General features: G+C 55.3%; 2 protein-coding genes across 11 annotated transcripts in view; one reads left to right on the top strand and one right to left on the bottom strand.

Moving 5' to 3' along the window:
* KCTD19 (potassium channel tetramerization domain containing 19) overlaps nt 1-1,738 on the top strand; it is a 50,155-nt gene extending 48,417 nt beyond the window's left edge. For 4 of the 6 annotated variants that reach the window (XM_073307297.1, XM_073307300.1, XM_073307298.1 and 1 more), the window contains 2 exons: nt 60-161; nt 1,619-1,738. In XM_073307297.1, the coding sequence (XP_073163398.1) occupies nt 60-161; nt 1,619-1,717 (201 nt within the window). In that variant the 3' untranslated portion in view covers nt 1,718-1,738. Of the gene's footprint in view, nt 1-59; nt 167-1,618 lie in introns of those variants that run through there. The other 2 variants (XM_073307301.1, XM_073307299.1) reach the window with 1 other exon arrangement.
* A 1,957-nt stretch (nt 1,739-3,695) lies between these two features.
* PLEKHG4 (pleckstrin homology and RhoGEF domain containing G4) overlaps nt 3,696-24,532 on the bottom strand; it is a 171,011-nt gene continuing 150,174 nt past the window's right edge. For 2 of the 5 annotated variants that reach the window (XM_073307290.1, XM_073307294.1), the window contains 10 exons: nt 18,859-19,108; nt 16,495-16,584; nt 15,743-15,967; nt 13,521-13,691; nt 12,852-13,029; nt 11,569-11,685; nt 11,234-11,494; nt 9,461-9,660; nt 8,836-8,916; nt 3,696-5,646 (listed from right to left, as the gene is read on the bottom strand). In XM_073307290.1, coding sequence (XP_073163391.1) covers nt 8,875-8,916; nt 9,461-9,660; nt 11,234-11,494; nt 11,569-11,685; nt 12,852-13,029; nt 13,521-13,691; nt 15,743-15,967; nt 16,495-16,584; nt 18,859-19,108 — 1,534 coding nt within the window. In that variant the 3' untranslated portion in view covers nt 3,696-5,646; nt 8,836-8,874. Of the gene's footprint in view, nt 5,647-6,795; nt 8,069-8,835; nt 8,917-9,460; nt 9,661-11,233; nt 11,495-11,568; nt 11,686-12,851; nt 13,030-13,520; nt 13,692-15,742; nt 15,968-16,494; nt 16,585-18,858; nt 19,109-24,532 lie in introns of those variants that run through there. The other 3 variants (XM_073307292.1, XM_073307291.1, XM_073307293.1) reach the window with 3 other exon arrangements.

Here is a 24,532-nt window from a genome sequence, read left to right as displayed (position 1 = left end):
GAGGCTCATTGGCAGGACCAGGTAAGAGTACGACTGAGACAAACCTTTTATTTCATTAGACCCAACAGATCACACCAAGGGAGTTTGTTGCTGATGTCTTGAACACAAACCCTTTTAACGATGATGGACCTGTTCATGAAAAGCTACTTAGATGGGTGGAAGTAAGTACAGAGCATTCAAGAGCCTTGTGTTATCACTGAAGACAGACTATGCTGAACAAATTTATCCGCTTTTATATTAGTTTGTGGTTCCTCGGCTTTCCTTGTGGGATGGTTGAACTAGGAGCTAGTTTGCAGCATATATAGATAAAAGTTGTACAGATGTTAATATTATTAGTTTAAAATCATACCAATCTGTCAGTTAAATCTGAAGCCATTCAGGGAATCGTTTTCTCCACCTGTAAAAGGGACACGATGACACTTGCCGTCTCTAGAGCTAACGAGGCCTCAATTGGAGTATTGAGGAGTAGTTCAGGGAAGATGTGGACAAATTGGAGAAAATCCAGAGAAGAGCAACAAAAATGATGAAAGGTCTAGAAAACATGAGCTGGGAGGGAAGATTGGAAGAATTGGGTTGGGTTAGTCTGGAGAAGAGAAGACTGTGAGGGGACATGATCACAGTTTATAGTACCTAAAAGGTTGTTACAAGGAGGGAGAAAAATTGTTCTTCTTAATCTCTGAGGACAGGACAGGAAGCAATAGGCTTAAATTGCAGCAAGGATGGAAATACCTATGCCTAACTGTCAGGGTGGTTAAGCACTGGAACAAATTGCCTCGGGAGGTTGTGGAATCGCCATCACTGGAGATTTTTAAGAGCAGATTAGACAATCACCTCTCAGGAATGGCCTAGATTAGGGGGTCTCAAACTCAAATGACCACAAGGGCCACATGAGGACTAGTACATTGGCCCGAGGGCCACACCACTGACCACCACCCCTCACCGCTGCCCCGACTCCATCCCTTCTGTGAGTCCCCGCCCCTGCCCTGCCTCTTCCCACCCCTTCCCTGAAATCCCCACCCCAACTCCGCCCCCTCCCTGCCCCCAGGGGGTGCAGGAGGGGTGCAGGGTACAGCAGGGGGTTGGGGTGCAGGAGGGGTGTGGGGTGTGTCAGGTGGCTCAGGACAGGGGGTTGGGGTGCAGGTTGTGGCAGGCAGCTCAGGGCAGGGGGTTGGGGTGCAGGAGGGATGGAGCAGGGGGATTAAGGCAGGGGGTCGGGGTGCAGGAGGGGTGTGGGGTGCAGCAGGGGGCTCAGGGCAGGGGGTTCGGCTGCAGAAAGGGTTTGGGGGACGGGTCCGGCCAGGCGTGCACCGGGGGCAGGACCTCCTAGGGCAGGCAACACACAGACCGCCCCCCCAGGTCCTGGCCGCTTCCCGGAGCGGTGCAGGGGCAGGGCAGGCAGGCACAGGGAGCTGGCGGGCCGCAGAAAATAACCCCGCGGGCCGCGTGTTTGAGACCCCTGGTCTAGATAATGAGTCCTGCCATGCGTGCAGGGGTGGACTAGATGACCCTGCAAGGTCACCTCCAGGCCTACAATTCTGTTACTCTCTTAGGAGCCGTACTAGTGCACTGCTCTGAATTCTGATTGATGTGTAACTGTCTCTTTGATTATTCCTTTCAGTTTACACTGCCATTTGCATGGAAGTACAGTCACTGCATTGATTTACTGGTAAAGAAAGGGTATTCCAAATCCATCTCATATTTTGGCTTGGGAAAATAATTTACAGGAGCTTTAATAAAGTTTGACCTGGCTGTTTCTCGCTGTGAAATGTCTGTCCTTGCTTCTGACAGCTCAGCTGGTAAATCCGCCATTAATGATGTGGAAGGTTAGCCAGGTCCCAGCTGAAAAGCCTTTCTAAGATGAATTAAGGTTGAGAGAACCAGGCACTGAAGCCCTAGAAAAACTTACACAAAACTTTTAGTGAATGCAAACCAACTACCGAAACCCAAAAATATGAAGAAGCAGGAAATGCAGAATTAGGTTAAATTTACCAGAAACAAAACAAGTTGAAAAAGACCATTGCGAGTTCAGGCCTCTGAACGCCTGGAACTGCCCCAGGAGAGACGCTGGCCTCTCAGCTTTCCTTCTGTGTGGGTGGAGGAGAAACCCTGTGATCACAGGCTGTCGGTTTTCTGGTGTGTGTGTCTCTCTCACGCCCCCCCCCTCCCCGTGCTGCCACCCTGACCTTGACCACAAGGCAGCGTAAAGGTGACAGACCCTGGCCCACGTGCTCTAATGTAATGCCCTGGTTCGTATGTGGAAACACGACCTGCGGCTCTCCTGAGACAGGCGTGACTGACAGGCACGTAGCGTCAGCGCACCTCCCCCTTTGCCTCGCTGAGCAGCCCTGGGGGCTCTGTGGGGTCGATGAGGCCTCCACTGCACGGCTCGGTGACCTGACTCCATTTGGGCAAATTAGGGTTGAAGAATTTTCTAACCACCTGCACCTTGTTAGATTAATGTCAGGCTTCGGGGGTGGGCAGGGGATTCAATTGCCAGAGAAATGGCCCTGATGCCAGGATACAGGCTTTGCTAGGCCTGCTTTGAATGAAAGCAGAGGGGTTCCCCCAGCAGTCATATGACACCCTGTTTTTAGCTGGTTGGCGCAGCCTTACTATGCTGTACAAATAGTAACTTTGAAAATGTGCATTTGAGCAACACTGGGCCTGTGCATTAGAGCCCAAGCAGCTTAGCCCCGTAAACTGACTCTGCCCCTTGCCTGCTATGGGGAGAAAAGTTTAGTTTCGGCTCATGCCTGCCGTAACGTTTTGGCCAGTCGGCCTTCGTTTGCGGCTTTTATGGGAAGCAAACGCTGGCCTCGGTTGCAGCCTCACATTAAGGGCAGTGCCTGCTGCTGTCTAATGTGCATGTGTGATGAAGTGGGAATTCTCTGGAATGACCCTGCTGCATGCCTCAAGTTCCCCTCTGTGCTGCGTTAGTACCCACTGGAGGAAAAAGGGTGGTTTTCTCTTCGAGCAGACTGGGAACTGTAGGTACGAATGTTGTCTACTTATCTGCGCCTGAACGGGTCTTTACAAAAAAAGACTGATGCCCCCCCCCCCCCCCCCATCAATGAAAAATCCAAGACAGTGGAAAACCCACTCACCGGGACATGACACCCAGCAACCAGTGCCCCAGAGGGAGGAGGATTCCCCCACCTCTCAGGAGGGAAGCTGGGCACAGACCCCCGCTCGAGAACAAAGGACTGGGTATGTGTGAGGTGGAGGGCGTTGGGGGCTCGGCCCTGGGAAACGCACTAAGGAGGTGAGACTGAGAGACAGCGAGAGCCTGAACAGCTTGGCTGTAGCAGAATGGACCATGCTTTAACCTTCATTTCTCGATGCTACCCTGAAGCCTCTCTATGCTGTGTTCCAGTTTAAACCCGGCTGCTTGGGTGTCACTGTAAATACTTGCTGAGGTGCATGAATCCCTGAAGAGTGCACAAGCCTCTTTCAGCTGGACCGGCTGAACAGAGCTTCTGGAATGAAGCAGGAGTACTGATGCCCCCGAAATCCAGTTTTAGAATGCAGTGAAGCCATGTGGCCTACCCTGAAGGAAGAGTGAGACCCCCTTGGACTGTTCCAAAGCTGGGGGTGGGGCGTAACACTAATCCTGTGGCTGCGTGACAGCATGCATTCCACATTCCAGCTTCCCGTCTCCTGGCCCCAACATGGACATGCAACACAAATCAACCGCATACGAAGAAAATAACCTTTATTAGGCTGTGAAATCAAATCCTGGAAAACCAGGTGGCAGCTGAACATTTCTAAAGATTCTTCCAGCAATGCAGAAACCTCTGTAACAGGAATTTCAGAAATTGGTCACAATGGTAGTTCCATGTGCCCCTTGGTTTGTTGGTAAAGTCTCTCCCTCGTTAGTGGTATTCGCTAGCACTGTGTTGAGGCACAAAGCTTAGAATTAGCTAGAGATTTTTACACACCGGGTTCTAAAATCGTCCCTGGCCAATTGTTCACCACACATTATTGTACCAAAATGTCAATCATCTTCCATTTTGACATCTAAAAAGGAGTAAGACTGAAAAAGTATCAGCTTATTAATGGAACATCAAAGAAGTGTCCTATGTACATTTCCAAACGAAAAGGAACAGGGCTGATATGCAAAGGCTAAATGTGTGCCCAGGAGGGTGAGCGTTTCTGAGCCTAGAAAGCACTGAACTGTGAATGGACCCAAACCAGCAGCTATGCAGAGAAACTAGTTAAGCAGTTGGCTGCTCCCTACTATTATTAAGGCCAAGTTGGCTGCTCCCTACTATTATTAAGGTGTGTGTACGTGTTGCAAAAGCTGGGGGCTAAAGGTTTGCAGCACTTGAAGAAGCCCTAAGTAAACATGCTCTCAGCCAGCAGGTTTGCATTTCCCCCACTACATGTTAAATGAAAGGATTCCAAGCCAAACAAGCCCTTGCGGTGTCAGTAAAGTCAAACTTCCCTGACGGCGCTTACCGAGGAGCTCGAACTGTCCTAAGGGGCGCATCGCACACAGGCAAATGCGTGTCTCTACTGGAATTACACCACATTAAAGCTGGGGCCTTGCCTGTTTCAGTGGCATAATAATCTGGGCTCAACACACTCCGTAGCTGCTGTGCTCAGACAGGGGCTCTGGTCCGTGCTACTTTGATTACCACCACCACATGCTGGGGCTGGGCATCTGAATGGGCCTAGAACACACGACAAAGGCAAAGGCAGACCAGGCCAGCAAACCGCCATTCCGCCCAGCCACACTGGGCACCCCCCCAGTTCCTTCTGTAACGGCCTCTCCACAATGCTGACTTTGCCCCTTATGCCTCATGCCCTTAGGCCTGGCTGCCGCCTGTGAGGGCTGCCACAAAGACAGCAACTGAGCTGGGGCTGGACAGCATGAACAGTTCCCTTCTTCTCTCCAACAGGCGTGCTGCAGAGCCAGGAGAGCACATCTGGCTTCTGCAGGACGGCTCCCACTGACGTCGCCTCTGACCTGCTCTGGCACCGCTGCTGTGCTGGGGCCTCCCCACATCTGCCCTGGGAACACTACTCTGCTGCCCAGGGGGATGTCTGGTTTTGTAGGGTTCTGGGGTCAATCTTCCCAGCAGTCAAACGGGGAGGTGGGAGACACTGACAGCTCATAGTGGTACTAAGGCAGGGAGCAGCTCAGCACGGCAAGCACCTGACGTAACAATGAACCTGGTTTGATTAAAACAGGAGTGTTAAGCCAAGGAAATAAATTATCGCTACACTAGCCAATCTAAAACAAAAGGGAGGCCGCCGATCTCACGCTGCGGCGCAGCACGCAGCCCAAATGGAAATGGCGCTACTTTTATTAAATACCTTGTTCGTTTCCTCCTCGAGCCCTTCCATAAACGTTATAACAAAACAAGTAACAAAATCTGTACAGTCCAGAGCTTCCAAAATACTCTGTCTTTGCAAATTGCTACGTTACGTGTTAATACATTTATAAATAAAGGACTAACTGCCCCTCCAACACGCCAGTGGTGGCGTCTAGTTAACAGGGCACTAATTGGGGGCGCTCCCCAGCCAAGTGCCCGTGCTGGACTGGTTTGACGAGCCTGTGGTTGGGCTTGAACATCTCCAGTCTCCTTGTGCCGGTCAGAGACGTGGACTCTTCCGTGGGTTCAATGGAACCAGTGATCAGACCTGGAACACAGCACCAGGCAATGGTTAGGCTTGCTGCACTCTACCCGGGGGTACAGTCCCCGTGACGACTGCTGCAGCGAGATGTAGGTCGCCACTTCCCCATGTGCAGTGTTGACCTTTGACCCATGACCTGAGCTCAGCGGATCAGGTAAATCGTCAGTTACAATTTAGAAGGAGGTAAGATGCTTGTTAAATGAGTGCCCCTGAAACTAAAGCCGTTCTGCAAGTAGGAGTAAGCAAAGAACTAAAAGCTTATTTTAACATACGAGCCGGAAGCATTTCGCTGGGTAAGAATTGTTAGCAGAAGACCACATGAGGCCTCATGAAAGTTAACAAAAGCAAGCAACCTTGGGTTGGAAGATTTAGCCATATGTGTCTTGAGAGAAACTGTCAGACTGCAAAGACTTTATTTAGCCAGACTCCTTAGCTGCACTGTGCAGAGACCCTCCAATCTGTGCGAACACTTACGACACTTGTCAGAGCCCCAGCGATGGACAGCCGGAGTGACACGTATTGACAAGAGGCACAAACAGAATCAACTATGGTCTCAGGGGTAGGTGGGTGTAAGGAATAGGTGTCTGAAAGGGAATCAAACCCAGCCCTCGCAGGGAACTGTGGGATAGCAGCGTGGTGGCAGCTTTAATGCTTATCTCGTTTTAACGGGGAACCCAGCCCTGCAGATTCATGGATAGGGCCCACCCAATTCACGGTCCATTTGGTCAGTTTCTTGGTGATAGGATTTTAAAAATAATAAATTTCATGATTTCAGCTAATTCAATCTGAAATTTCATGGTGTTGTAATTGTAGGGTCCTGACCTGAAAAGAAGGTGAGTGTGTGTGTGTGGGGGTGGGGGTTCGCAAGGTTATTGTAGGGGGGGTTGTGTTACTATACCATCAGGGCTAGGCAGCCGGAGAGCGGCAGCTGCTGGCCGGGAGCCCAGCTCTGAAGGCAGAGCTGCGGCCAGCAGCAGCGCAGAAGTCAGGATGGCCTGGGATGGGTATGGCCACCTTCACTTCTGGGCTGCTGCCCGCAGAGCCGTCAGCAGCCGCCGCTCTCTGGCCGCCCAGCTGTGAAGGCAGCGCAGAAGTAAGGGTGGCAATACCTCAACCCCCCTGAAATAACCTTGTGCCCCCCCCCGCAACTCCCTTTTGGGTCAGGACCCCCAGTTTGAGAAATGCTGGTCTCCCCCCGTGAAATCTGTATGGCATAGGGTAAAAACACACAAAAGACCAGATTTCACGGGGTGGAGACCAGATTTCACCATCTGTGATGCGTTTGTCATGGCCCTGAATTTGGTAGGGTCCTCGTCATGAGTGCACATGATGTGGATTCTGCTGTTATTTTAATTTTGTTTTCCTAGTTCTGTGACTTTGCTTATATTGGCCATGTTATTAATATACCTCATGGAGTCTCTCTGGGTGTCTCACCAATCACCTTCTTAATTAATTTCCTAGATTCACGGATGTTAAGGGCAGAAGGGAACATCATGATCATCTAGTCTGACTAGGGATGTCATGGAAGCTCCTTCACTGGAGGTTTTCAAAAGGAGGCTGGAGCCATCTGTCACGAATGGTTTAGATACAACAAATCCTGCATCTTGACAGGGGTTAGACTAGGTGACCCTTGCGGCCCCTTCTAGCCCTACGGTTCTATGATTCTGTGACCTCCTGCACATTGCAGGCCACAGAACTCACTCACCTACTTCAGTAATAGACCCCAGCCTCTAAATCGCTAAGCAGCCACCCAAGAACGAACGTGTTATTAGTGCCAAGTGCATTTTGCAACCCAGATTAATCATAAGGCTAAGCAAACAGCCGTTTCACAAGCTATTCCCTCCAAGCTTGTATGAAAATCCAGCATGGCCCTTCTGGGTTTTGCTGGGCCAGGGTCCTGACAGCAAGGTGCTTTCCCACATCCTGAGAGTGCCCCTCACCCTCACAAGGCTGCAGCCACAGCACGGGCTTTCCCTGCTGGAGAGGAAAGGGAGCCTGACCTCCGCCCCAATCTCAGAGTCCTGACACCGTAGCCTAATTCAGACAACAGGGCTGGGTTCTGATCCGCACCCAGCGCACCGTTGTTATGGAGCTTCCAGCTTTGCCTGTGAATTTGATTTCGCTCTGCCTCCGGCAGGTCACAGAACCCTGATCTACACTCTGGTGACATGTTGCCATGTGAACACAGTCAGCAAACCCCAAACGAACCAGCCGACTAACACAAGCATCAACTGGACCATGGACAGGGACACGGATGATGCACAGGAAGGAGGAGCCCCACTTGCCCCAATCCTGCATCCCCCCTTTTCATGCTGGCTTTGTTGGTTCCAGGGTAGGGGGCTTTTGGTTAAGAAGCGGAGTGAGGACTGAGTCACCACGTTTGGCTGCAGATCTGGAAGTTTCCCAGGGTTGGATCCTCCCCCTTCTACTAGAAAAGAAACGAGACTGTGTCAACCCCCCTGCAGGAACAGCAGCTGCTGGCCCCCAGTGTCATGTTCCATGGCCCGAGGAAGGGGGCGATGTTTGTGTCAGCTGCTCTCAGATATACTTGTGCTCAGGAGTGAGTCATGTGGTGTCCCCTTCGGCAGCTCTCCCCGGGGCTGCCTGAGAAGCATCAATGGAGCTCTCTTGGAGTCCCATGTGTGGCCTGCCCTCCCAAACCTGCATCGGCAGGACAGCTGCAGTCCCCTAGCAACAGTGCAGAGCTGAGGGTGGGCCTCAGGGCAGACAAGCAGAACCAGGCCGTCTCAGGGTCCGGCCTTCCTAACAAACTCTGCTAATGAGGGCCCTGTCTCCTTAGGCTCAGGGGACAGACACGGAGACAGTGAGCTAGCAGCAGCCTTGGGGGAAACATGGCTGACTCTCAGCGTCAAGTCAGAGGGGCTGGGGTGCAGCAGGATGTTGGCAAAGAAGAGACAGGGCAGCGGCTAGATGGCTGGGTCAAAGCCAGCCCAAGGATCCTCCCTGGGCCAACGGCACAGAGACTAGACCCAAGCTAGCGCCCGCATATCCTTGGTAAGGACTCGTTTACACACTGCCTCAGCCAGACCCTGCAACGTGTCTCTAAGCAGCTGGCCCACAATCTCAGGGGTTAGCCAGCAGCCATCATTAACATGGAGCCATGGCTGAGATTCTCCTGGCTCGGCACGGCTGCCAAACCCGGCCAGCACTGACCTCCCCCCAGCAGCTACTTACAGCTCTGCGCCTTGAGGCAGAACACTTGTGCAGAGGGGCTCACACAACTGTCGAGGGGCTCACGGTGACCGGGCCTGCTGTCTGCGGAGAGAAGCCAGCGTTAGGGGACACCATCCTGCTAGGCTGGGAAGAGTAAAGGGCTGGCAAGTCAGAGGGATGCCAAGGAGACATGGTAACAGAACATTCAAACTCATGAGTGTCCCACCTGGGACTCCTGCATCCCGTTCCCCCCAGAGCACACCCAGCCCTTCCCTGGGAAAGGAGCTGTGGGACAGCCCCTCCCAAGCTCCATTATTCTGCAGAGCAGTAGCTCAAACGTGCTTGCCAATGCCCAGGCGTGGCTATGTGCGTGCCGGCATTGAGTACCCTCTGGGAACGGCACAGCAGAGGGAACGGCAGCTCCCTCCTCAGGGCGGTGTCCAGTTGTTTTGTCAGGATCCCACAACACTCGGGGGTCCAGCCTGACTCTCTGGAGGCAACGTGAGCTTTGTCACCCAGCTGTGCAGGAGGAAGTCTCGTGTCCCCGCCGGGGTCACGCAGGTGCAGCAGCTGTTGCTGGGGGGCAGCCTGCAGCCATGCCGCGGCGCTGTCGTGCACGTGGGGGGCGTGAGCTGCTTTAACTCACCGCAGACCTGTACTGGCGTTTGGCGAAGTTGGGGTTCTCGTCCAGCGGGGAGGTGAGCGTGGCGCTGTGCCGGGAGCCCCGCGGCGTGTACGCCGGCGAGCCCACGTCGTCACAGAAGCTTTCCTGGGGGACGCTGGAGACACAGCCGCTGTCGGAGCCGCTGCCCGACAGGCACTGGGAGGACTCGGAGCTCTCCGTCGCTGGGAGGAGAGAGGGCAGGAACCACCCGTAAGGGACCACGGATTGGTGACCAAACGACCTGCTCAGGTGCAGCCACACGAGCTAATCCCGGGCTGCACACCCCAGGCTCCATGGCGCATGTCTGTGCAGCCCGTGGCCACCCCACCCCAGGGCAGGCTGCCCACGGGCCTGGCTAACACTCACAGCACTGGAGAGTCAGCGGGGGGAGCGGGGGTTCAGCATGAGCTGAGCAGGGAGGGGGCCTTTGGAGGGCACAAGTCGGGGGAGCCGGGAGCCCTTGGGTGGTTAAAAGCCCCATGGCACATGCTGCAGCAGTCGTGCTAGACAAGGCGTCCTGGCCTTCTCCCTCCATACATCTCCCCGGCAATGTCAACTGGAGACGAACTGCTTCGCCCTAGACTCTGTGCGCTACTAACGAGTTACCGTGTCCCACCCAGGGCGGCTGCCTTCCGGCCGGGGGCAAGTGCTCCCAGTCTATCCGGGCGAAAGCACTCGGGCTGAAAGGTGCTTGGCAGGGGGAAGCTGTTATGCAGGTGGGCCTTGGATGTGGAAGGGTGGTTTAGTGATAGGACAACAGTGGGGGATTAGAGCCCTGGAGTCAGTTCCTTATCTGGATGAGCCTGAGCAAGCCACTCAGTCTATCTGTGCCTCAGTTTCCCATCTGTGCAATGGGGATAACGGCCCTGCTCTGCCTCGCTGGGGGCTGTGAGGAGAAATGAGTGTGACGTTATGAGGGTATGGTGATGAAGGCCAGGTAAGATGGATCCATTTCTTCCCTAGGGTGCAGCACGCCCCAGTGCAGACCCCAGGCCTGTCTGAGAGCTCCCCACCACTGACAAAAGGTGGCCTGCTTTAGAGCTGCTTGTTCAGATGATGACCCTGCTAACATGCCAGAGGAGGCTGCAGGTTCCTACTCGGACCCCTCCTGCGGGTATCTCCACTGAGCTGGGCGTACAAGTCCCAGGGCTGCTGTGCCGGGGGCTCCCCAGTATCTGATGGCAGAACAGGGGAGTGTCCCTCTGCCCCCTCCCCATGGGCAGCACACAGCTCTACACCCTGGCGTGAGGCGCAGGCGAGCTCTGCAGAGGTGACATGTGGAGCTGTAAGGGTTGGGGGGTGGTCACCCCACCAGTTCCTTCAGGAAGGGTGGTAAGAAAAGGGTACCCCACGGACCGAGAGTGCGGGGGCGCCCAGGACCCTGCCTAAAGCTGGCAGAGCCGCGCTTGGGGCCTGGGAAAACAGACACCACGAAGCACTAACTGTCTCATGTCGAATTCACACAGGCAGAGGGCTTGGGGGACAGCATCAGAGCTGGGTCCCATGGGCAGCAGTGCCCATCGTAACCCCTCAGCAAACAGGGGCAGAGGGAGACAGGCCCATGGGAAGGGAACAGGTGAAGCCTGCGTAAGCAGGGCTCTGCGGGGAGCTGGAGGGGAGGAGTTGTCACTGCCCTGCCCAGGGGCCCGGCCTGATGGTGAGGGAGGTGCCCAAGGAAGCTCAGGGCTCTGCGCTGGGGCTGTGCAGGTGGCAGGGGGCTCCCTGCGTGCCCAGCGGCTGTCCGCTCATACGTACTCAGCGAAGGCTGGCTGCTGGTCTCATGCTCCTGCTCATCTTCCTCGATGCAGGCGCCGGCGTGGAAGGGGCGGCCGGGGGCCAGCACGCCCGGCAGCAGGGCCTGCTCCAGGTACACGTGCAGGTTGAGGGGCCCGAGCAGGGAGGAGGACGAAGGGCTGTAGGCGGAGGGGGCGCCAGCAGAGAGAGGCGTCTGGGCTCTCTTGTAGGGGTTGGAGTGGTCAAACAGAGACACCGCGATGGAGGCCCTCGTCCGAGCTCCTGCCACAAAACAAAGCCGTGAGCGTCAGCCCTGCGCTGGCTCTGGGCGGAGGGGCAATGGGGCTGGCACCTACCTCTGCCCTTCATGATGTAATCGATGGCGCGGTCGTTGATAGCTGCCTCGCTGGGCGTGATGTCGAGAAACGGCTTGTTCCCTACCCCCATGGACACCATCTCCTGCCTGCGGATTTCTGGGGAGACAGCAGCGGAGCATAGAGCGAAGTGCGGCTCTCCCCCGTCTCCAGCACAGAGGAGACTGCACTGATCCCCTGGGACTGGGCCAGGAGCCCTGAGCCCACAAACCCCCCTAGCAGGCTGCTGGAGCCCTGGTAGTGAAGCATCGGGCCCGGCTCCTTTGCCACTCACTGCTCGGGGGATGCTCCGCTGGGAGAGTTGGCAAACAAGCGAGCGAGCCCCACCAGGACTGGCAGCTCAGAGCCTCCAGCTGTGGGAGCTCTGGCCAAGGCCGAGTGCGGGGTCGGGCTCTGGATGGAGGGTCTTCAGCTGCATGCCTGGGGGAGATGGGTGCTGCACTGCAAGCCCCAGCATAGGGGTGCAGGGCTGGTAGCCTGTGTGGCCTCCTGGAAGGGACATTGCCCTAGGACTCAGGAGACCCGAGTTCTCATGTTGGTGTAACAAAAGTGGGAATTTATTGTAATAGTCTTATGTGTGCCTCAGTTTCCCCCATGGTTTGCATTGCTATCAGAGTGGGGGAAAGGATTATGGTTGCTCTTAGGGTAGGCTAAGGAAAACACTAGGAAATTAGGTCAGTACAACCGCATCACTCAAGTTCCACCTCAGCTGGACTTGCTGGGCCGAGCTCCTGGTGTGAACCCCAGGAGCTCAGTCTTGGAGGCGGTGCGGACGCGTGTCCTGCCCTGAAGGAAGAGTGGGACGAGGGTGACCAGACAGCAAGTGTGAAAAATCAGGATAGGGTGTGGGGTGTAATAGGAGCCTATGTAAGAAAAAGACCCAAAAATCGGAACTGTCCCTATAAAATTGAGAATCTGGTCACCCTAAGCGGGACCCTGAGGGGGTCTGGCGCACGAAGGGGGCTCCTCAAGGAGCACAGACCCTGGGGAGCTGTGACACCTGGCTCGGCCACCGATTTGCTGAGTGACCCTGGGCAAGTCTCTGTCCCTCAGCCTGGACAGCACGGGGAGAGGGACACAGACGTGCGGTACGATCGACAGAGGGAAAGACCTAGGGAGTGTTGTCGTTCCAGACCGTACGCGGCAAAGCACCTACACAAAGTTCCCAGGAACCAGGTTCCCTGGGCCAATGTGGAGAGCAGCATCCAGACCCAGGTACCCAAGGAGCCCTCAAGGGATGGAGGTGCCATGGGGAGGGGCCGCACCTTTATTGCGGGTGGCCTGCTGCCACAGGATCTTGGCAATGTCCTTGGTCCAGACTTGCTTGGTCTCTGCTGTGCTGGCCTGGAGGACGTACGTATCGCTGGACTTCCGCCGTCGGAACCAGATCTCAAAGCGCAGGCCGCTGTCCCCGGTGTTCTCCGTCAGGCCGATATCTGCCGTCTGGGGAGAGGGAACACGCAATGCTCAGGAGAGCTACGGGGGCACTGGGAAGGGGGGGGCCACGGATCCGTCCTGGATTGCACCCCCTCAGCCCATGCCATGGACCACGTCCCACTCTCCAGCACACCCCTGGAGAAGCCGAGAGAATTCAGCCCCCTGGCCAGCATGACCCTCATGGTGAAGGCTGATGAGGCCCAGCCCCCTCTCGCCTGGCAGTGCAGCAGCAGAGGAGAGCAGTGCCCTGCCAGCCCTGGCCCAGCAGGGAACACAGGGCCATACGCTTATCGTCTCCCTCTGGAGCCCGTCTGCTACACCGTGAGCTGCCTGGGCAGGGACCATCTCTCCGCCCTGCGTCTGTACAGTGCCTGGCACTGGGGGGTCCTGGCCCAGGTCTGGGCTCCGAGGGGTTCCCGCAATACAGGTGACAGGCAGTAGTAAGAGTGTGCCCAAGAACGCCCCCCAGAGGCGCTACTGTGTGGAGCAAGCCTGACCTTGAACGAGCGCTTGTAGATGTACACGTCGAAGCCTCCCTCGATCCTCTTGGGCTTGCTGAAGAGAATCAGGTCCTCAAACAGGAAGACGTGTCTCTGGCACTTCTTACGGCCCAGCCAGATGGTGAACTCATCCTGCCGCATCAGCTGCCCCTGCTCCTTGAGGTTCACCTGGCCAGAGGGAACGCCAGCCCAGTAAAGCAGAGCCCGCAGCTGAACCAGGTGGGACTGATGCCCAGCCCCACATCACTGCCTGGACCGCAGCAGACGAGCAGCTGCAGAGGGCAGGGCTGTGTGTGGAGAGCAGGGAACCTGACTCTTGAGCAGCCTGGTCCCCGTGTCCCCAGCTGCTGGTGAGATGCTGCAGCCAGATATGGCGAAGGAAGGGAATTTGCGGAGAGGAAGACACAGAGATTGAAAGAGGAACCTTCCTCGCTTCCCCCAGGAACCAGGGATCCCAAGAGAGATCCAGTTCACGAGGGGAGACATTCACCCCACAGAGCACAAGATGTAGGCACCATTTGAGCCCTCTAACTAGGATTTAAGTGGGGTATAAGCAATACCAAGGCCTGGCTGGCCCTCTGCTTGGGTGAATGTCCCCCTGCAAGAGTCAGGGCTGCCAGACACGTGCATGGCAAGTCTGGAGGTACCAGCCAGGGCCTGTTCTCTTCCTTATCAAGGGGGAATGTGTGAAGAAGTGAGAATATTCTGTAATATTTGTATGACTTCGAGGGCATGCCTCAGTTTCCCTCCGCATGGTGCATTGCTACCCAGCGGGTGTAAAGGGGTTAACACTGATCCTGGAACAGCACAGGAGGTGTGAGTGTCACCTCACTGTCTGGGAGGGAAAACAGAGTCATTAAAGAACTGGCTCAAACCAACCCAAATCAACACAGGGTCCAGTGAGACAAAGAGACGGCCCAAGGTCCGAATGATCAACATCTAAGAGCAGGATTTCCCAGGATTTGGGTACTGAGGTGGAGAACAGGGTGTCAGGTGACTGAAAGAAAGGGGCTTTTTGTGGGGACTCAGGAGTGTGAACTTGGGGAGACAAACAGGTGACGGGAGAGAGTCAGAGATGAGTCCATCACAGGTTGACTGGTCCATCATGGTGCTGGCTTAGCCAGGGTGGACCATGGCTTAACTTCTGCCTCTCTGAGCTAAACCCAGTAGGTTCAGATTCTGCAGCCAGGTGACCAGTCGATGGTACCGTGGTTTGGAGAGGTTGCCTGTGTCACTGTAAATACTCACTGAGAGCACTGCGCCCTGACAGGGGACAGCACAGGCCTCCTACAGGAGTCTGGCTGGGCTGGATTCGGTGCAGGGAGCCACGGAGAGAGACGGGGTCACTGGTGCCGACTGCCCAGTCTCAGAGTCTTCGAGGTCACAGGCCTGCCCTGGTGCAACGGTGTGAAACCTTGGGGCCAGGCCCACTACAGGGGCACCCCCAGGAGACTGGTTACAGGCTGGGGCACAGACCCTGGGACTCTGTTTGCTACTAAGTCACTGGAGAGCGGGGCGGAGCCCTGCAAACCCTGCGAATAGTAATGCTGACCCCCGCTAGCTGGAACCACCCCATGGCACCACAAGCAGTGTCCATCTCTGCACCCAGCACTCCTGCGAGGAAGAGAGGCTGAGCTCAGAGCCAAGCTTTGGGAGGGGAAATCCTGGACAGGTGGTTCTGTGGGTAGCAGTCGGCACCTCTCCCCACCCGGCCAGGGAAGATCAGACAGCTCAGCCTGGGCTACGCTCCACTGGCCAGTGAGCAGGGTCGGCATCACAGGACACAAGCCACCCCTTGCGCTCAGCCAGGAGCTCGATACAGCTCAGGCCTGGTCTACACTAGAAAATGAGGTCGGTGTCACCCCTGAGCGACGCAGTTAAGCAGACCTAAGTCCCCATGTGAAGAGCGCTAGGTTGACGGAAGAATTCTTCCATGGCCCTTGCTGCCGTCACTTGGGGAGGTGGAACGGCTGTGCCAACGGGAGAGTGCCACTTCGCAGCAATGGCTGAACTGATGGAGTCTGTGCCCGCAGCCTCGGGGGCTCAGCACCTCCTCCCAAGGCCATGTCCTCAGCAAGTCCCAGGTGAGCTTTGGGATCCGATCGCCCACTGAGTGCTATGGGGCAAGTCCCAGCGCCAGCCGGAGGCTGGGTGTACGTGTGGAGGGCAGATGAACCCGCCGTCCAGGGAGGGAGAGAATGCGCTGCTCCTCTACGTACATCACAATCTCGGATGGCGTCCATGGCTAGCAGGTCGTTGCCGTGCCGAAGCTGGAATTTCACCATCTCCTCTGCTGCTCGGAGGTAGCCCAGCTCCTGCTCCTGGGCCTCGCCGCACTCCTTGATCAGGTCCTTCAGCAGCAGGGCGTATTTACTCATGCGCTGGATGGGTTTCAGCAGGTAGGAGGCAAGATCCATTTTATCCCCCAGTTGCACCTGCTTGAACTGAGACCCAGAGAAAACTGATCAGCAGAGGGATGGGTGAGCAGCCGCCTGTCCCCAGCAGCTATTCCTGGGGAGTGGCAAGACCTCCGCTGCCCCAAGCCCGAGGGCCTGGGACTAATGGCTCGCTGAGTTTGCCAAACACTCTCCACTGGAGCCTACTGCTCACTAGGGTTCTGTAGGCTATGAGAAGGAACGGAGCAAGCTCGGACGTGCAGAGGAATTAATAAGGAGGAAGCAGTTGTTTGCAGGGCCCCTTTCCAAGGCAGAGTACTCTGCAGAGCAGCCACTGAGCAACTCTGCATTCCAGCCCCCTTCCCACTCCGCTCCTCACACTGTGACACCCAGGCAATTGCAGGAGACTGTTCCCTGCACCCAGCAGAGCCCATCTTCCCCAGCCCAGCACAGAGACAGCACCCTGTGTCCTGAACAGGGGCTAGGTTTCTGTAAGCAGACAAGGGAGGGACCCAATCCCAACCCTAGTGGGAACCACAGAGCTCTGATCCGGGCTCGGGGCACAAGGGATTTACCTTAAAGAACATGTTCCCATGGCTGGCCAGCAGCGAGTCGGATTTGGGTTTGTTTTTGCTGTATAATGCATACATCCCAAACTGATCCTTCTGCAACAGAAACAAACACCCCTGAAGGACACCTTCATACTCCGGAACTGCGGCTGTCCCCCGAGTTAATGCAAGGCCTTGTTGTCAAGTGACCCCGTTTCCTTTACAGAGGATTGCTGCAGAGAGTCTCCAAACCAACTGCCCCAGGGCCCTGGACTTTAACTGGCTACGCTGGGCCTGTGCACATGGGAACTGGGGAGGAGGACTCTCATTATGGATTCCTGGGACCTCCCCAGGAGCCATGGGTAACTCCTTCAACTCCATGTCATTATTATGGCAGACAGGGTTGTTTGCTGGTTCCTCCACAAAATCTTCCTTCTGCCCCTTGCCTAGGAGTCCCTGTGGGCCGTATGGCCTGCAGGCCCTTACAGCGACCGCTGAACAGGGCTGTAAAGAGACACTGCAGCCAGCGTTACAGGCCTGGTGGAGAGAGAAACAGGCTGTCCTGGAACAACTCTGCTTTAGAGACAATGCTCCCAGCACCTCTCCCGCATTGTGCTTCACTATTAAAGAGTCGAGGATCTTTGGACTTACGGTGTATCTACACTGCAATTAAAAACCCACAGCTGGCCTTTGCCAGCTGACTTGGGCTCCCGGGGCCTGGGCTAAGGGGCCGTTTAATTTTAGTTTTGACTTCCGGTCTCGGGCTGCAGCCTGAGCTTTGGGATCCTCCCACCTCGCAGGGTCCTAGAGCCCAGGGTCCTAGAGCCCAGGCTCCAGCCCAAGCCTGGAAGTCAATACCGCCATTAAACAGCCCCACAACCTGAGCCCGGAAGCCTGAGTCAGCTGGCACAGGCCAGCCGCGGTGTCTAATTGCAGTGTAGACGTACCCTTAGAGACCACCTGCTCCTGCAATTCCTTCCCCATCTGACGCCACAGACGGATGATAAGCCACGGACTGATGGACTCTAAAGAGCAAAGATCCTCTTGCCCGGGAAATGTCCCTTAACAGCCAGGAAAAATGGGAGAAAAACGCAGTATCTGCTCTTCCCCGGTATCGGCGGAGCTGCCTTGAGCGCAAGCTGCCTGCTGCATGCTGGCTGCCTTCACTCACAAGCCCTGAGGATTTGTTGCCTGGAGGTGGTTTTGCTGGTGAACTGGGAGCAGAACCAGGCCTAGATCTGAGCAGGAAGGGGCAAACACATCTGCTTCTCCCGTGGCTTGTGCTGGGACGGTGGGTGTGACAGCAATAAACCCAGCACAGCCATACTGGAGTTCTCAGTAGAACTGATGAGAGAGTCACATGGCTATGTCTGCATTACGTTCCCCAGGGCTAGATTGTCCTCACTGTGCTCCGGGGCCCTGGCCTCCAAGGGAATCCTGGCTGGTGGAGCAGAGTGACTATGGGTAGCCAGGAGGTGTTCTCTACACTGCCCTCTGGCCCCAGATGAGCTTTCAGGGCAGGCTAGTGCACAAAACTCACTATTCCCTCTCATGCTGCGGGAGCCAGGCAACAAGCCTTGGGAAGCCTGTGGTCTGGGGGCCTGAGCCCAGCCATCACCCCCGGTTCAGGCATCCTGGGGAACACCAGGGGCTGTGTGTATGCAGTGACCTTGGCGATGGGGAAGAGATGTTCATTAAACTAACAGAAGATGCTGTGGAGAGAAGTGCTAAAAGGGAAGCGTAAGTAGTGAGCACACAGCAGAGCCTAGAAAATCAGCCCAGGGCAGTTCTAGTTATTCCCTCGGGTATGGGGTCCCATGCACGGCTCTGCCGGTCCCAGGGCCTTGCCTTTATTGAAGGCACCACAACTCACCTTGCCAAAGCTTCCCCAGACTGCAGCTCCTCCCCACTTCCCAGCCCCTGCACTGGGGCAGCTGTGCCGTGCCTTGGGGACCGTATTGTACTGGGCCTGGCACCTCGGACTTGGCTGCATGCATGTGTGCTGCTCATTCCCTGTATAATCACCAGACCATGCGTCTGCTAGAGAGAGAACCCTGTACACCTGGGAGCAGGCTCTAGCCACTAACTGTGTTAACAAGAGACGACAACTTCCAGAGCAGCAAATCCTTTTCCCACCCCGAGCTCTGCAAGCTCAGCTGGGCTTCGGAGTGTCTTGTAACAGGAACCTGGGTTTCTCCAAATGCATTACTCTGGAGCTCAGTGTCCTGGTCCAACCTGGGCCGGCTCCAGGGCTGACCCCCAGGGACAGGCTCTGCAGTAACCCCTGGTCTGAGCAGAGGGTTCCAGCAATCAGACTGCACAGACAATGCCACCTTTCACGGCCCAGCCCAGCGGCGGAGCAGGACAGCCAGATGGACGCAGTTGCCTTACGTGTCTGAGGAAGCCGTGGCTGACGCGCAGCGGGTGGTTGCAGCAGCTCTCCAGTTCCCGCAGGAAGTACTGGCTGTGGAAGTCGTAGAGCTTCTCCAGGTTCCCGAAAATGACACTGCGCTTCCCTCTCAGGTCCTGGGGCAGGTCCAAGCGCTCCATCTCGGGGAAGTAGCTCTCGATGGTGTAACACAGAGACCTCACGTACTCCCGCTCCGTGGTCACCATCTCGTCTATGATGTGCCGCAGTTTGCTGCAGAGGAAGAAAATCTCAGTCGGGAAGGGGAGACTGGCAGGGCTGGCTCCGGGACAGGTTCTGCAGGCACACGGGTGCCTTGGGCTCGGCTCCTCAATCCGGGGCGGCATCAGAATCTCGGCTTTCATTTGACAACATTCTGTTTCCTGCCCTGATAACCGGGAAGGACAGGGTGAAAGTGTGGCTCTCCGAGTACATGCCAGGCTGGTAACTGGCCTACATCAGTGTAAGTGTAACCTGCATACAGAGGGGCCAAGCAAAGAAACTAACAGAAGGGGTAAGAAAATGCAGGATAATGGACATGCATGTGTGGGTGTTGGAGGGAGTACAGCCATCTAACAGCCTTTCCTGCTACACCCCCATCACCTCTGTGAGAAAGCTACTCCCTGCTCCCCTTGCGTACAGGCGGCCTACCTTGCCATGGGCAGCACCATTGGGCTGGCCCAGGACAGATGGCTGTCACAGGGTGCTGGAGGGTGTCACAAGGACCATGGAAAGCTGCTCTTGGGGAGAATGATCCCAAAGGCCCCTCCATGGGAACAGTGCCCCAGAGAACCATGGGGGACAGCAGCCATGGCTTCCTGCTCACAGGCATCACAGCCCCGAGCAGGGCGGGATGGGCCTGTCTACGTGTCCCTCCTGTGACCATCTACAACACTGCTCAAACCTCAGCATCTCTTGGCTAGAAAGATACTAACAATCTGAGGCCTGGGCGTGGGTGCAAAAGAAGTGATTAGAGGGCTCTGCCCCAGCCTTGGCCTGGGGGTTTGGCTTGTGTGCTGCGTAGCCAGCAGGGGGCAGAGGTGTTGGCAGGTCCCTTCTCTGGCAGGTTGATTTTTAGCTGAGAAGCTTCTGCTATTTGATTTAACTTTCAGTGGGAAATGAACTCCTTCCTGCCTGCTTCACCCTCACCCCTTTCTCTCACAGCAGCACCTGGGTGGGTAGGCAGCAAAAAGCCCAACAGGACCGTGCAACCAATGCCCTCAACAGGGGTCATACTCCCAGCTGGTTCCTCCTTCCAGCCTACATCCCCTCAGCCTTCGCCAGGTTGGTGCTGGGACAGCTGGGCAATGGCAGTGACTATGCTGGGTAGGGGAGAGATGAGGCTGTTGCGTGGCAAGTCAGCACGCAGAGCACTATTCCAAGGGCACACAGCCATGCCAGTCCATCCACCCAGGCTGAGAGGAGCGTGGGATTTGCCCTGCTGGTCAGACCACTGCTCTTGGCATGGGGGCTCCTGCACAGAGGCCGGGGGACCGGGGACTGCCATCGAGCCCTCCCGCCCAGGCAGCAGGGAAGCTGCTCATCAGCCTCTTCTCTGGGGCTGGGCTTCAGCTGGAGGGTCTGCATGCTGGCAGCTCCATTGGCCTTGTCCTGCAGCTGGGCTGGAGAGAACCTGACAGGAAACTCCTCTACAGACCTCTGCACCACGCCTCTGCCCTGCATGGCCAAACCAGGCCGGTTACGCAGTGCCCAGGGCATCTGTGCCCCTGGAGGAGGGAACGCTTGCCCCCTGCCGACAATCCCTCTTGCAATCTGGCATGCCTGCTACCTGTATGGTGGCTGGCTCCAGAGGAGGGAAAATCGTAGTGGTCAGGTGGGCTCAGCGGAGGGAGGACCCGGCTGTAATCCCGATTTACTCCACACCAGCCCAGACAAAGTGGAGCTAGCTGTGCGAGCGCTGCATGTCCCTGCTAACCTGGCAGATCTCCTCACAATCACAAGTGAAATGCGCCTACACTGGGGCCCCACTGCGTGAGACGGGTAATAGCAACTACTGCCATTAGCAAGGGGTGTGACGTTGCCCGGGTGCATGCAGCCTGCTGGTGTAGAGACAGGACCATCACCAGTCATTACTGGTACCCACGGGAGCTGGGGGCCAGCAGGGTGTCTCAGGCACTGACAGGTGGGCACTACCATAGAATCATAGAATCTCAGGGTTGGAAGGGACCTCAGGAGGTCATCTAGTCCAACCCCCTGCTCAAAGCAGGACCAATCCCCAATTTTTGCCCCAGACCCCTAAATGGCCCCCTCAAGGATTGAACTCACAACCCTGGGTTTAGCAGGCCAATGCTCAAACCACTGAGCTATCCCTCCCCACCTGTGAGGAATAGTGGGGTTTCTTCCCCGAGCTCTCAGAAGAGCGGGTGGCTGATACGAAGAAGAGGTCCGGCCGTGGGTTTGAAGGAACAGACATTACCTCTCCCGCTGGACACGTCTTAGTGAAACACCAGACACCTACGCCAGAGAGGACTACGTGGCATCAGTGGCTGGTAGGCAGGATGAGCTGGCAGCAGCTCTTCAGCACGGCCCAGGGCCATGGTGTAGTGGGAAGCCTGGCAGCTGGGAAGGGGCATTCCTAGCAGAACGCTTACAACCGCTGCCCATGCCCATCCCTGGCTGCTGAGAGGGCGAAGGCTCATTCTCCCTCTCTGGCACCCCAGTGCCTCCGGACTTCTCATGGCTCCATCTCCACCCCAACCTAGTGACTGCTGGGTGCTCAGGTGGGTGTGAGACAACGGACTGCGAGAATTTCAGCGAGAGCTCCCACCCCTCCCCCTCACTTTATCCCCTGCACTGTGGCCACCCCTGCAGCATCACCTCCCCTACCTCTCCCTGGCTGTGTGACAGGGAGGGAGACAGAAAGGAGAGACCTGGAGCCCCTTCCTCCTAGCTGGGAGGAGGAGCCGCAGGGCCCAGAGGAGAACGGCAATCCTGTCTGCCAGCTGGGAAGGGCCAAAGTGGCTGCAGGGGTAAGGGTTCTCCTCCCCCCAGCCAGAGGCAGCCACAGTGGGAGCAGGGCATAGCCAGGAACACCCTCCCTTAGCAGGGGGGTGAGCGGCACTGTTGATGGGGGGAGGGGAGTCCCCTCCCCCTGGATTATCAGACCCACAGATGAACACGATTTGTTGGGGAAGAGTCAACATGGTTTTTGTAAGGGAAATCACACCTCACTAATCTATTAGAGTTCTTTGAGAGGTCAACAAACATGTGAACAAGGGTGATTCAGTGGGTATAGTGTACTTGGACTTTCAGAAAGCCTTTGACAAGGTCCCTCACCAAAGGCTCTTAAGCAAAGTAAGCAGTCATGGGACAAGAGGGAAGGCCCTCTCAATGATCAGTAACTGGTTAAAAGACAGGAAACAAAGGGGAGGACTAAATGGTCAGTTTTCAGACAGAAGAGAGGTAAGTAGTGGGGCCCCCCAGGGAGCTGTACTGGGACCTGTGCTGTTCAACATATTCATTAAACGATCTGGAAAAGTGGTATACATGGTGAGGCGGCAAAATCTGCAGACAATATAAAATTACTTAAGATAATTAAGTCCAAAGCAGACTGCGAAGAGTTACAAAGGGATCTCACAAAACTGAGTGACTGGTCAATAAAATGGCAGATGAAATTCAGTGTTGATAAATGCAAAGTAATGCACATTGGAAAACATAATCCTAGCTATACTTAAAAAATTATGGGATTTGAATTAGCTGTTCCCACTCAAGAAAGAGATCTTGGAGTCATTGTTGAGCGTTCTCTGAAAACATTCACTCAATGTGCAGCGGCAGCCAAAAAAGTGAACAGAATGTTGGGAATCATTAAGAAAGGGACAGATAATAAGACAGAAAATATCCTATTGCCTCTATATAAATCCATGGTACGCCCACATCTTGAATACTGCGTTCAGTTCTGGTCGTCCCATTTCAAAAAAGATATATCGGAATTGGAAAAGGTTCAGAAAAGGGCAACAAAAATGATCAGGGGTATGGAACGGCTGCCCTGTGAGGAGAGATTAAGAAGACTGGGATTGTTTGTCTTGGAAAAGAGACGACTAAGGGGGGATATGATAGAGGTCTATAAAATCATGACTGGTGTGGAGAAAGTGAATAGGGAAGTGTTATTTACCCCTTCACATAACACAAGAACTAAGGCTCACCCAATGAAATTAACAGGCAGCAGGTTTAAAACAAATATAAGGAAATATTTCTTTACACAACACATAGTCAACCTGTGGAACTCCTTGTTAGAGGATGTTGTGAAGGCCAAGACAATAACATGTTAAAAAAAGAACTAGATAAGTTCATGGCAGACAGGTCCATCACTGGCCATTAGCCAAGATGGCCAGGGATGCAACCATATGCTGAGTGTCCCTAGCCTCTGTTTGCCAGAAGCTGGGAGGGGACTACAGGAGATGGATCACTTTTTGATTACCTGTTCTGTTCATTCCCTCTGGAGCAACTGGCATTGGCCACTGTCAGAAGACAGGATACTGGGCTAGCTGGAGCATTGGTCTGGGTCTGACCCAGTATGGCTGGTCTTATGCTCTTACAATGGGAGGCAGAAGGCTCCTGGTAAAGGCGCTCCCCATGCCATGCACAGCTCTGGAGACGTCTGGATTCCACCCCTTGTCAGGCTGGATGAGAAAGTCTCCACTGGGCAGCCATTTTCAAGCCCTGCCACTCATTACAGACAGATTCACACCCACTGGGCGCCAGAATGGCTCTCGACACAGCTGAGTGTGCCAGCCAGGGGGATCCTCAGGTGTTCCTTATGAGAAGGTTTCAGCTCCCTTTACATACAGAGGACATCAGCTGGGCCAGAGCACAGCCCCCTGCCTCCAGTACATTCTCCCACACATGAACACCTGTCAAATCTTCACGCTATCCTGGGCTAAGGTCAACTTCCTCCTCTGTCTCTTTGCAGAAAGTCTCAGAGCAGAAGTCAAAGCACAGTGATGGGGCTCTTTACCAGCAGCAGCTCCAGCATTGCCTCGCAGAATCAAATAGTCAGTTGTTTGCCTGGCCACAGCCCCAAAGAATTGTTCTGAGCACTCTGCAGGGACTCTGGGATTGCTCCATCTGCTTCCCATGGACATTCCCCCTTCAGCTTCAGCACCCTTTAAGGGAACAGCCTACCAGCCGAGAGCCAGGCAGAACAGGAGGTCTGCCAACTCTGCCAGAGGCAGCTAAGATCCTCCCCTTTGCCCTTGGCTGCTGCAGTAGCAGGACATGCTGCACATACTTGGCAGGGGCGGCAGTGGGCCAGGGCACCCTGAACCACTTTGGGGTGACCCAGATCCTGAGCCCCCTCCCTCAAGTGACGGAATACAGCCCTGTGTTCACACCCTACATGCTACTGTAATAATCTCTGTACAAGCCATGCCCTGTGAGGTGTCATTTGAAAACTCATAACTTGCTGATCAGCAATATCGTGGCAAAGTGCATATAACCACATTATATGTAAAGTTATGGACATAAACTGAAATCAGCTGACTGGAGAGTGTTTCCCAGGTAAGTCTGGGGAGTGGTTAAAGCAGTTTCTCAAAGACAAAGGGCAAGCTGACGTTCCAGCCAGGTGACAACACAGCTAATGGGTTTACCTACCAAATGGCCAGTCTTTGACAAAAAATGGGGTCAGGGACAGAAAGATCT

Source organism: Lepidochelys kempii, chromosome 12, assembly GCF_965140265.1.
Source record: "Lepidochelys kempii isolate rLepKem1 chromosome 12, rLepKem1.hap2, whole genome shotgun sequence".
In the NCBI taxonomy this organism is placed as follows: domain Eukaryota; kingdom Metazoa; phylum Chordata; order Testudines; family Cheloniidae; genus Lepidochelys; species Lepidochelys kempii.
The sequence above is the reverse complement of the archived record's forward strand: the minus strand, read 5'-3'. Positions and strand labels throughout refer to the sequence as shown.